This window comes from Fundulus heteroclitus, chromosome 21 (genome assembly GCF_011125445.2).
Source record: "Fundulus heteroclitus isolate FHET01 chromosome 21, MU-UCD_Fhet_4.1, whole genome shotgun sequence".
In the NCBI taxonomy this organism is placed as follows: Eukaryota; Metazoa; Chordata; class Actinopteri; order Cyprinodontiformes; family Fundulidae; genus Fundulus; species Fundulus heteroclitus.
In genome coordinates this window covers 260,001-273,624 of record NC_046381.1, presented here as the reverse complement: position 1 = coordinate 273,624, position 13,624 = coordinate 260,001, and the positions used below count along the sequence as shown (strand labels likewise).

Sequence of the window (13,624 nt, the reverse complement as noted above, 5' to 3'; positions counted from 1 at the left end):
AGTGAGAAAAATAGATCCTGATGTCCTCCAGCAACCTAAGCCTATAGCAGCATAACTATAGAGGTAGCTCAGGGTAACATGAGCCACTCTAACTATAAGCTTTGTCAAAAAGGAAAGTTTTAAGATTAGTCTTAAAAGTAGACGGGGTGTCTGCCTCACGGACCAAAACTGGGAGTTGGTTCCACAGGAGAGGAGCCTGATAAATTGGAGAACAGTAGAACTCAGTAGTTCAGTAGCCTGAAGATGTGAACTATCACACGTCCACAGCCCCTCCCCTACAGCTGAGCCTACCGTGCTGCTACAATGTTTAGCCGTCTTTGTTTTCTGAGCAGGTGATACACCAGAAAGATTGAATGACAGTAGCGCATACATGAAACCTGTTGACTCTGCCAACAACCAAACAGAGCCAGACATTCCTCCTGGCTCTGATTGGTTGCTTCTGACCGGGAGCGGTGTAATTCTGCCACTGGGAGGAGCCAAAGGAGTTTTCACAGATTTTCTGTCTCATATTTTACTTTCAGGACATAATGACAGTTTCAATAAATGGAATCTTAGAGAAAATCCCTTATATAGGAATTTTTTTGACCAATCTGTATAATCCGATTTAATTTAACTTTGGAAAGTGCCTCGAGATGACATGTTTAATGAATTGGCGCTATATAAATAAAATAAAATTGAACTGAACTGAATGTAAAAAATTAATTTTTACAAAAGTTGCCTACTGCAGCTTTGGAGGGTAGTAAATTAACTTTAAAGGTATATTGCCACATTACATGTTTACAGCTCATCTACTGTAAACTAAGCTGAAATATAATTAACACCAAACACCGTTTGATCATAATAAAATAAGGTTATATAAACAAAGCCTCCATCCTGATAGTGTTTTGATGGTCCTTTTTGTGGATAAAAATTGCCCCAGAACCGGGCACATTTAGTAGCTATAAACAGGTATGGCGCCATCTAGTGCCAGTACTGCAGAACTATGATAATGCCGGTTTGCTTAATTAATAAATCAAAATTAAATAATGACGGACTGAGCCTTACCCTCTGCAATGCCTCACAGTAAAGCAGCAGCTCAGCGTGATCGAAGACCGTTATTAATTAAATAAAAGAATCTACAGCAACTTTAAGAGCCTCATATCAGAACATTTACTCACATCAGTCAACTCTGCGTCTGATCAATTGGCAGGTTTAGTGTCCGCTTCAGAGAACACCAACGTTCAGACTGAATTCCCAGTGATATTCCAGTCTTTTTCCTCCATCATATTTTTCTTTTGCATTTTTTTTCACTTGATCTTGGACCTTTCTTCATTGTTTCACCTGGAGATGCTAATAGCCGTTAGCTGCTTCCTTGTTTTAACCCCTGCTGCACATGCTCAGTACGTACTTCCGTTTAAATCGTAAATAAACACGAAAGGCTTTATTTACTAACAAATTCTGAAAAAACAAAGCATAATACACCAAAATAACAACTAATACACCAGCAGGGCATGATAATCTTTCAGAAAAACTTTGTATGCAACCAGAGTGAGCTACTGACGTTTGAATAATTTAAAAAGTCAAATACCATGGCTATGCACCTTTAAAACCCAAAATTAGTTTCCATTTATATTCAAACAAATGCGTTCATTCTTTAATTTGTATTTTTTTCTTACTAGTACTTATCCTCTAACAGCTATATATAGATACATGTATGATTTATGTTTTTAACCCCCTTTATTCTTTAAATTTGTATAGAAATTAAAAATAAATTCTATTTATATTTCATTTAAAATATTGATTTTTTTTTATACATTTTCCATCCCCTTAACACGAAAGGCTTTATTTACTAACAAATTCAGAAAAAACAAAGCATAAAACACTAAAATAACAACTAATGCACCAGCAGGGCGTGATAATCTTTCAGAAAAACTTTGTATGCAACCAGAGTGAGCTACTGACGTTTAAATAATTTAAAAAGTCATAAACGTGGCTATGCACCTTTAAAACCCAAAATTAGTTTCCATTTATATTCAAACAAATGCGTTTATTCTTTAATACGTATTTTTTTCTTACTAGTACTTGTCCTCTAACAGCTATATATAGATATATGTATGATTTATGCTTTTAACCCCCTTTATTCTTTAAATTTGTATAGAAATTAAAAATAAATTCTATTTATATTTCATTTAAAATATTGATTTTTTTTTATACATTTTCCATCCCCTTAACACGAAAGGCTTTATTTACTAACAAATTCAGAAAACACAAAGCATAAAATAACAACTAATGCACCAGCAGGGCGTGATAATCTTTCAGAAAAACTTTGTATGCAACCAGAGTGAGCTACTGACGTTTTTAATAATTTAAAAAGTCATAAACGTGGCTATGCACCTTTAAAACCCAAAATTAGTTTCCATTTAAGCTGATCAATTTCAACATTTTAATTGTTTTTTTGTATATTCAAACAAATGCTTTTATTCTTTAATATGTGTTTTTTTCTTATTAGTATGTTTTAACCCCCCGTTATTCTTTAAATTTGTATAGAAATTAAAAATAAATTCTATTTATATCTCATTTATTATATTAAATATTGATTTTTATACATTTTCTATCCCCTTAATTCAACCACATGTGAACCAGGTTTTTTCTCATGGTCCCTTTACATCAGTTTGGTGGAAAAAAACTGATAGATGGTTAGTGAGCGGGTTTTAAAAATCTGACCGGAGGAGGAGACGGTTGAGTCTGATGATGGCCAACAACAAGCAGCAGGTGACCTTCAGTCTCCGTCTCACGTCTTGCAGTGATTTGCCGCCTGCAGCACAGCTGGCAGATACATTTGAAACCCTGTTTTTCACTCCTTTTTTCCCCACATGCATCATGTCCCCTTCCTCAAGACGAGGGATGAGCGATATTAATAGAGATCCTTGAGGGAGACCCTCCCCAGCAGCGCATGTGCCAGTCATGACTGTTCCTGCCAGCTAAACAATCCTCAAACACACACACACACGTGCTCTCCTGCTTCCACCACTCAAAGACCAACATTAACGCTTGTATGAAACATTTTATTTGTCGGAGATGTGATGAAAATGAAATGTTCCATTCCCACCTCCATCAGAAGTCAGCGCATCCACAAACGGCTTCTTTCAATGCCGTTTCAGACGTCTCAGGAGAAATAAAGGGTGGGGAGTATTTATTAAAGCTGGGCACTGAATCAACACAGCAATAATAAAAACGTCACTTGTAAAAAAGCAGCAGCCAGATACAACGCAGGCGGAAATATTAAAAAAAAAGCTTTGTTTGTTTCTCACTACGCGCCTCTTGGGTTAGACGGAGAAACCCACCAATCAGGTCACACATACAGCAGAGGCTAAAACTGTCGTTAATGTGGCCACAGGGGGACCCGCAGGTTCAGGAGGACTCACAACATTTTATTCATTTTATTCATGTTGTTCGTGGGTCACACTGCAAAAAGAGAACTAAAAATAAGCAAAATTTTCTTGAAATTAATGTATTTGCCCTTGATTTGAGCAGGTAAATAAGATTATTTGCCAATGGTATGAGTATTTTTACCCCTAAAATAAGATAATTAGATATACTGCACTTGAAATAAGGTGATGGAGATGAACTGTTCCTATTTTAAGTGCAAAGATCTTATTCCATTGGCAAATAGTAGTGATGGGTCGATGAGGCGTCATGAAATATTTCGACACATTGCAACTCTGTGCCGATACTGTGCCGATACTGTGTCACTGAATACTGACACCTGCTGGACCTTAAAAATCACTACAGGCAACCTGGTTGACAGAGTTAACTGACACTGATTTGATGACCAAGTATACACAATACAATTTAAATCATTGTATGTTGCATTGTATTATTTTATATTTTCATTTGAATTAAACATATATCTGATTTTTTTTAGATACAGTCAATAAATAATGTGAAGGAGGATGCTTGTGGACTGGCTTTTTTATTTTTTACAAATGGTTGATCGGGCGCTGTGTTTAGTTACCTGACTGATATCATCTGTTCTGAAATCGGACATGCTGAGTATGACAAAGGGAGGAAAAACTACTCAGAGTAGCAACTTTCTACTCAGTGTAGATCAGCCGTTTTTTTCTGAAACGACGCTCAGAACAAAGACGCACAGCGCAACCCGCCCAACCAAAAAGGCGTTGCAGAACCCATCCATCAGTGGTGCGCTCCGATCAGCACCTGGCGCTCACAGAGCGAGACTGTGGTACAACACCATCACACCAGAGTTGCAAAATAGTTAAAAATTTACCATTATTAACCGTTATTTTGTTTACAGTTCAGCTTGGATTTTCTTTACTGCGCAGCATAAGCTTTGCTGTGCGCGCTGCTGTGCGCGAATGCACACGCGTGCAGCTTGTTTGGCGCGTCAGTCAGTTCGAAACAGGTGCTGTATCGGTCACGTGACTTTTCCGTAGCAATACACACATCGACACGGGTTTCGCTCTATGAGACCGACACATGCGCCGACGCATCGGTGTTGCCGGACCCATCACTAGCAAATAGTCCTATTTATCTGCTCAATACTTTAATTTCAGGAACAAAATTCTTATTTTTAGGTCTATTTTTGCAGTGCAGAAAATGGCAGCAAGAAAAAAAAAGAGAACTGCTGAAGAGTTTACTTTCTTTTTTAAAATAGTTCTTGTTTACAAACCTCTTTATCTGCAGAAAATTGTTGTTGCTTGTGGTTATTGCAGAGGAAAGTCAAAATTAGGTTGCCATCATGGTTGAAATATATGGGAATTTTTTTATTTTTGGTAAAATCGTACAGCCCTACTACCAGTAGCACCTCCGTTGGTTTCGTCAAAGTGCCACAAATGAGTCTCATAAAGAGAAATACAGGAACCAGCAGATCTACGGCAGTCAGGCCTGGCAGGTGATTTAAAAACGCATCAGTATGACATGCATAGGGGGTGGAGGGTGGTGCGATATTTACTTAAACTACATCATCATATAGTCTAAAGCAGCATGAACGATTGTGTGACGGGGGCATAACACTGCACCCCTCAGAACCCCACATCTGGGGTGTTAAAAAAAAAGATTTATATGGGATTTGTTGTTATTACACACAGTAGATTTACTCCAATTAAAAGTTGGATTTTCATTGTGTGATTAAACTACTGCAATAAAAGATTTGTTTCACATGGTGCTGCAAAACAGACTGAACTGCAACGATCACAGTATATTGTGCAGTATCTGCACAATATCTCAGCTGCAATGAACTTCTATGATGCAATATTTGGCCGGTGAGAGAGATGCATTTGATCTCTTTAGGCCGTTGATATAGGTCAGCTGAGTTAGATTTCAGTGGCCAAGAGTCTAAAATGAAATGTTTGCCTAACATTATGCATCCTGAAGGCTTTTGACCCGTGTTTACTGAAGGAACCGATGGAACTGCATCTTCCCTACAGGCTCTTTTATTCGTCTAAACCAGGGGTGTCTAACATTCGGCCCGCCGAACAATTTTGTCCGGCCCTGTGGCTAAATGCATTATCATTATTAAAAAAAAATAATAATAATAATTTTTTTGTTTCCAGTGTCCTGTCTGGCAATGTGTCAATAAGAATTGTTGTCTTAATGCCAAAAAGAGCTCATCAGATCTGACTTTCACAAGTGGAACAGTACTGCTTTTGCCATAGTGCTCTGCTTGATTTATGAATGTGAATAGTTTTATTATGATTCATGCGGGGAACATCTCAAATGATATGGACACTACAATGAGAAAGTAAAAGAGGACAGGAAGAACAAGAAGAAAAAAAACAAAAGGTAGAGAATGATAAAACAATTATTGAAAAAAACATGTACTTCGTTTAATTGAAAATATGCAGTTCCTATATTGTCCACGAGGGGCGCTGTGTTTTAATCAGCAGATGGTAGCACTGAGCTTCAGATGTGGAAAATTGATTTTAAATCATTTCTTAATTTTTATCTGTTTGATGTATTTTGTCATGTAGGAGAGTGTTTTTAAGTTCCAAAAAAACGTGAATAAATGTTTTTCAACATTATATAATTACGGTGATCAGTTCTTATGCATAATGCACAAGTAAATGTTTAACTGAGTAAAAGTATTGTTGAAATTGCACATACTTTTCTTAAAAACGCTGAGGTTATTCATAATATATTGTGTAAAAGTGAAAAATCAACACTTATGGCCCTCTTGAGATCAGCGGCCCCTCAACCAAAATGAGTTTGACACCCGTGCTCTAAACCCTGCAGAAAGTTCAGTTCATGACCTGTTCATTACTTTTTTCCCCCTTGATTTTATGATTCACCGTACAGTAGGGATGTAATAAGGAAGAACCATGAAGCATGTTCTTAAAAAGGCCCAAAATAAATCCTCCTCAGCAGAAGTTCATCTCCATCACATCTTCAGCTGTCCTCAGCATCCTCCTCTCCTCTCCTCTCTGAGAGGAGCTCTTCTTGGACGCCGGCCCACGGCGACAGCAGCCGAGCCAAAGCGGCTCTCTGCAGGTTTGTGTTTTCCTGCCGTCTGCTTGGCACAGGGAGCAGCTTCTCTGATTAAGCCTCCGATCGGGAGCCTCTCCTCCTCGCTGCGCCTCCGGGAGCTGCCAGCCCGGGCGCCCTTATCTCCCAAACGCACACATGCGTCCCCCTGACGAGCGCGGGATTACAGGCGCCCCGTCAGAAGTGCGCTCTCTGCGGCTGCTGACGCGTCTCCTCCTCTCTGCAGGTACTCCATCGAAAGGAGCAGCGACCCCGAGAAATTCTTTTACATCGAGATCACTTCCGGGGCGCTGATGACGGTGCGTTCGCTGGACCGAGAGGAGGTGGGCTGGCACAACATCACGGTCCTGGCCATGGAGATGAGTGAGTAGAAAACGGCTTAATTATGTAAATATGTGAGTCAGTTCTCAGCAGAAACTGTTTAAATTGCACAGACCTGTAGAAACTAAACGGCATCAAGCTTTTACTACTGCACCCCTATATGGCAGGACTTTGTAAAAAGTTCCCAAACTTCCATGACGGGAGGTCAGGATGCAGAGCAGGTCACCTTCATCCTGTCGGTTTGTTTGCTCTCCACACCTTAAAGGAGGCAGTAATGGAATCAACGGCTGATTAAATAACTCCTGGCATGGCGGCTAATTGAGAGCGAGGCAGAGACAAAAAGAGGGCAGGGGCACCAGGAAGGTATGGAGAGGCGGAGCGTGGCAGGAGAGAGAAAACAATAAGGAGACGCAACGGGAATTAACAGGAGCCGGAACAAAAAGGGGAGAGCGCATTGATTTAGAAAAGTCATCAGATAAAAACAGCCACAGACTTCCTCCGGTTCGCTTTAACTGTCAAGAATTGCGTCATTTTTTCTGCCATAAAATGCAATAAAATCTGACAACCAGATAGATTAATACCAAGGATTTTGCTAAATTTGAATAGTTTGTAATAGGAACGCTGCAAAATGAGTCGTTCCCATTGAACTCTACACAATTTGTCACAAACTTTCATGCATTTTATCAGGATTGGGTGTGCTAGATCAGCACAACCTGGACAATAATTATATATATATATATATATGTGTGTGTATAGATAGATAGATAGATAGATAGATAGATAGATAGATAGATAGATAGATAGATAGATAGATAGATAGATAGATAGATAGATAGATAGATAATCTATAATAATAGATAGATCTATCTATAATAATAGATAGATGTATATTATTATAGATAGATAGATAGATCGATCTATCTATCTATTATTCTATTATTATAGATAGATCTATCTATTATTATAGATAGATCTATCTATTATTATAGATAGATCTATCTATAATAATAGATAGATCTATCTATAATAATAGGTAGATCTATCTATCTATTATTATAGACAGACAGACAGACAGACAGACAGACAGACAGATAGATAGATAGATCTATTATTATAGATAGATCTATCTATAATAATAGATAGATGTATATTATTATAGATAGACAGACAGACAGACAGACAGATAGACAGATAGATAGATAGATAGATAGATAGATAGATAGATAGATAGATAGATAGATAGATAGATAGATAATCTATAATAATAGATAGATCTATCTATAATAATAGATAGATGTATATTATTATAGATAGATAGATAGATCGATCTATCTATCTATTATTATAGATAGATCTATCTATTATTATAGATAGATCTATCTATAATAATAGATAGATCTATCTATAATAATAGATAGATCTATCTATCTATAATAATAAATATCTATCTATTATTATAGATAGATCTATCTATTATTATAGATAGATCTATCTATAATAATAGATAGATCTATCTATAATAATAGATAGATCTATCTATCTATTATTATAGATAGATAGATCTATCTATAATAATAGATAGATAGATCTATCTATTATTATAGATAGATCTATCTATAATAATAGATAGATAGATCTATCTATTATTATAGATAGATCTATCTATCTATCTATAATAATAGATAGATCTATCTATCTATAATAATAGATATCTATCTATTATTATAGATAGATCTATCTATTATTATAGATAGATCTATCTATAATAATAGATAGATAGATCTATCTATTATTATAGATAGATCTATCTATCTATCTATCTATAATAATAGATAGATAGATAGATAGATAGATAGATAGATAGATAGATAGATAGATAGATAGATAGATAGATAGATAGATAGATAGATAGATAGATAGATAGATACCAGAAAAGGTAGGAACTGCCACATTTAACATTGATTTAATAGATTGTTTCCATAGTTCATATTCTCCTTTATAAAACCCGACCTGCATCAGCAGCACCAATGCATGCTCTTCATATTTTCTTCATGACAAAACACCGTAAATGAAGGAAATGCTGACATTTGAAGAGTGTGGGGAGCTCTCACTTCTGAGGTGGACACCATCAGACCCCGTGGAGCTCTGACCTCCAGAATCAAAGTCACATTGCTGATTGATCGATCGTGCGGTGAAACCTGAGAAAGTAGTTACCGCCCTTTAATTGTATTTTTATAGCCCATTACACAGTTGGTTAAGGTATGCAAATGGCTGACTGTAATGAAGAGTAATAGAATCGTGATGGGAGCACGAGAAGCTGTAATGTGCTGCAGGCTGGCAGTAAATGAGGGAAGATTAAGCAAGTCCAACAGGGAGCTCAACAGGGTCTTCCAGAAGTGGCCCGTCTCTCCGGTTATCTCAAAGCGTCTTCGTGTTTTTGTTTCTGCAGATAACCCCACGCAGATCGCTAGCGTGTCGGTGGCTGTCAGGGTCCTGGACGTCAACGACAATCCTCCGTCGCTGAAGCATTACCTGGAGACGTTCGTGTGTGAAAACGCCAAAGCAGGACAGGTACGGAGAGAGAAGAGACGGCGTGGTTTGGTGGTAATCTGGTCCACATGCAGACCAGGGAGAGTTCTGCTGATGGTTCCATGGGGAACATCTGGAATAGGCCTCAGCATCTGACGCTGACTGGAGGTCAGCAGAGAGAGAACATGGAGGGTAGAATCAGAAAACATGGGCTCTGGATGGATGGATGGATGGATGGATGGATGGATGGATGGATGGATGGATGGATGGATGGATTGAAGGATGGATGTAAGGATTAAAGGATGGATGGATTAAAGGACGGGTTGGTAGATGGATGGATGGAAGAATGGATGGATGGATGGATTAGAGGATGGATGGTTGGATGGATGGATTAGAGGATGGATGGATGATTGGATGGATTAGAGGATGGATGGATTGAAGGGTGGATTGATGGATGGATGGATGGATGGATGGATGGATGGATGGATGGATGGATGGATGGATGGATGGATGGATTGAAGGATGGATGGATGGATTGAAGGATGGATGGATGGATTGAAGGATGGATGGATGGATTGAAGGATGGATGGATGGATGGATGCCAGGATTAAAGGATGGATGGATTAAAGGACAGGTGGGTAGATGGATGGATAGAAGAATGGATGGATGGATGGATGGATGGATTAGAGGATGGATGGATGGATTGAAGGGTTGAAGGGTGGATTGAAGGATGGATGGATGGATGGATTGAACGGTTGATTGATGGATGGATGGATGGATGGATGGATGGATGGATGGATGGATGGATGGATGGATGGATGGATGGATTAAAGGATGGATGGATGGATGGATGGATGGATGGATGATCTTCAGGTTTTAGAAGAAAGGAGTTGAGGTGTATGAAGCGCTGGCCAGATACCATTAGCCGCTACATTATTGTGATGATCCAGTGAAATCCTGTGAAGCTCTTTGGTTCTGAGGAACTATGATGACATCAGAGTTTCTACAGGAAGGAACTGTGATGACATCATAGTTTCTACAGGAAGGAACTGTGATGACATCAGAGTTTCAACAGGAAGGAACTGTGATGACATCGGAATTTCTACAGGAAGGAACTGTGATGACATCAGAGTTTTAACAGGAAGGAACTGTGATGACATCATAGTTTCTACAGGAAGGAACTGCGATGACATCAGAGTTTCTACAGGAAGGAACTGTGATGACATCATAGTTTCTACAGGAAGGAACTGTGATGACATCATAGTTTTTACAGGAAGGAACTGTGATGACATCCTGTAGAAACTCTGTCATAGTTTCTACATCACAGTTCCTTCCTGTAGAAACTCTGATGTCATCACAGTTCCTTCCTGTAGAAACTCTGATGTCATCACAGTTCCTTCCTGTAGAAACTCTGATGTCATCACAGTTCCTTCCTGTAAAAACTCTGATGTCATCACAGTTCCTTCCTTGTCATCACAGTTCCTTTCCTGTAGAAACTATCAGAGTTTCTACAGGAAGGAAGTACGATGACATCAGAGTTTCTACAGGAAGGAACTGTGATGACATCATAGTTTCTACAGGAAGGAACTGTAATGACATCAGAGTTTCTACAGGAAGGAACTGTGATGACATCATAGTTTCTACAGGAAGGAACTGCGATGACATCATAGTTTTTTACAGGAAGGAACTGTGATGACATCAGAGTTTTTACAGGAAGGAACTGTGATGACATCATAGTTTCTACAGGAAGGAACTGTGATGACATCAGAGTTTTTACAGGAAGGAACTCTGATGACATCAGAGTTTCTACAGGAAGGAACTACAATGACATTATAGTTTCTACAGGAAGGAACTGTGATGACATCATAGTTTTTACAGGAAGGAACTGTGATGACATCATAGTTTCTACAGGAAGGAACTGCGATGACATCAGAGTTTCTACAGGAAGGAACTGTGATGACATCATAGTTTCTACAGGAAGGAACTGCGATGACATCATAGTTTTTTACAGGAAGGAACTGTGATGACATCAGAGTTTTTACAGGAAGGAACTGTGATGACATCATAGTTTCTACAGGAAGGAACTGTGATGACATCAGAGTTTCTACAGGAAGGAACTGTGATGACATCATAGTTTCTACAGGAAGGAACTGCGATGACATCATAGTTTTTTACAGGAAGGAACTGTGATGACATCAGAGTTTTTACAGGAAGGAACTGTGATGACATCATAGTTTCTACAGGAAGGAACTGTGATGACATCAGAGTTTTTACAGGAAGGAACTCTGATGACATCAGAGTTTCTACAGGAAGGAACTACGATGACATTATAGTTTCTACAGGAAGGAACTGTGATGACATCATAGTTTTTACAGGAAGGAACTGTGATGACATCATAGTTTCTACAGGAAGGAACTGCGATGACATCAGAGTTTCTACAGGAAGGAAGTACGATGACATCAGAGTTTTTACAGGAAGGAACTGTGATGACATCAGAGTTTCTACAGGAAGGAACTGTGATGACATCAGAGTTTCTACAGGAAGGAACTGCGATGACATCAGAGTTTCTACCGGAAGGAACTGTGATGACATCATAGTTTTTACAGGAAGGAACTGTGATGACATCATAGTTTTTACAGGAAGGAACTGTGATGACATCATAGTTTTTACAGGAAGGAACTGTGATGACATCATAGTTTTTACAGGAAGGAACTGTGATGACATCAGAGTTTCTACAGGAAGGAACTGTGATGACATCAGAGTTTTTACAGGAAGGAACTCTGATGACATCAGAGTTTCTACAGGAAGGAACTACGATGACATTATAGTTTCTACAGGAAGGAACTGTGATGACATCATAGTTTTTACAGGAAGGAACTGTGATGACATCATAGTTTCTACAGAAAGGAACTGTGATGACATCATAGTTTTTACAGGAAGGAACTGTGATGACATCAGAGTTTCTACAGGAAGGAACTGTGATGACATCAGAGTTTTTACAGGAAGGAACTCTGATGACATCAGAGTTTCTACAGGAAGGAACTACGATGACATTATAGTTTCTACAGGAAGGAACTGTGATGACATCATAGTTTTTACAGGAAGGAACTGTGATGACATCATAGTTTCTACAGAAAGGAACTGCGATGACATCAGAGTTTCTACAGGAAGGAAGTACGATGACATCAGAGTTTTTACAGGAAGGAACTGTGATGACATCAGAGTTTCTACAGGAAGGAACTGTGATGACATCAGAGTTTCTACAGGAAGGAACTGTGATGACATCATAGTTTTTACAGGAAGGAACTGTGATGACATCATAGTTTTTACAGGAAGGAACTGTGATGACATCATAGTTTCTACAGGAAGGAACTGTGATGACATCATAGTTTTTACAGGAAGGAACTGTGATGACATCATAGTTTCTACAGGAAGGAACTGTGATGACATCATAGTTTTTACAGGAAGGAAATGTGATGACATCATAGTTTTTACAGGAAGGAACTGTGATGACATCATAGTTTCTACAGGAAGGAACTGTGATGACATCAGAGTTCCTACAGGAAGGAAGTACGATGACATCAGAGTTTCTACAGGAAGGAAGTACGATGACATGCGGCTCTGTGTTGCAGCTGATCCAGACGGTGACGGCGGTGGATCCAGACGAACCTCAGGGGGGGCAGCGCTTCTACTACAGCTTGGCTCCAGAGGCCGCCAACAACCCCAACTTCACGCTGAGAGACAACCAAGGTACATGATGTGAAACATCCTGCTGCTGATTCGACTGTCCCCGCCGCCGTGAGTGGAGGACAAACGGCGAGGACGCATGTAGCACCGTTTGGGTTTTCTGTCTGAACTCCAGAAGATATTCACATTTACGCTGAATCCATGTCAGACATCTCCACTGTGTGTCAGAGAGTTTTACCGCTCCCTGATCCCAGGTGGTTTAAATCTTCACATGATTTATCCCGGCTGCCAAAACAATTTATCCGGAGACTGGAATTTAATGAGGCTAAATCAAATTTATTCACCCTTCTTGCCTTGGGATAAAGAGCGCGCTCAAAATCTGAAACTTGAAAGCATTTTTTACTGTTTAGTTTCTGACAATGTGCTGTAATAAGGGAAACGAGTGACTCGCTTTAGTTTTCAGCCAAAAATCAGTGTGAAATTACTTCTATAGATTCCATTCCTCCAGTGATAAAATAGCAAAAAAACTAATATATTTTCTAATCTGCTCTTTAATCAGCTGCAGCGTGAGCGCCTTAGACGGGTCGGTGGTCCCGGTAGCTCTGCT

The 13,624-nt window shown here is 39.0% G+C and overlaps 1 protein-coding gene across 2 annotated transcripts in view; it reads left to right on the top strand.

The window, feature by feature from the left end:
* Positions 1-13,624, top strand: part of LOC105940135 (cadherin-20) — a 143,366-nt gene that overhangs the window by 121,615 nt on the left and 8,127 nt on the right. For both annotated transcript variants that reach the window (XM_012882601.3, XM_036125064.1), the window contains exons 8-10: positions 6,707-6,843; positions 9,251-9,372; positions 12,963-13,080. In XM_012882601.3, coding sequence (XP_012738055.2) covers positions 6,707-6,843; positions 9,251-9,372; positions 12,963-13,080 — 377 coding nt within the window. The remainder of the gene's footprint in view (positions 1-6,706; positions 6,844-9,250; positions 9,373-12,962; positions 13,081-13,624) is intronic.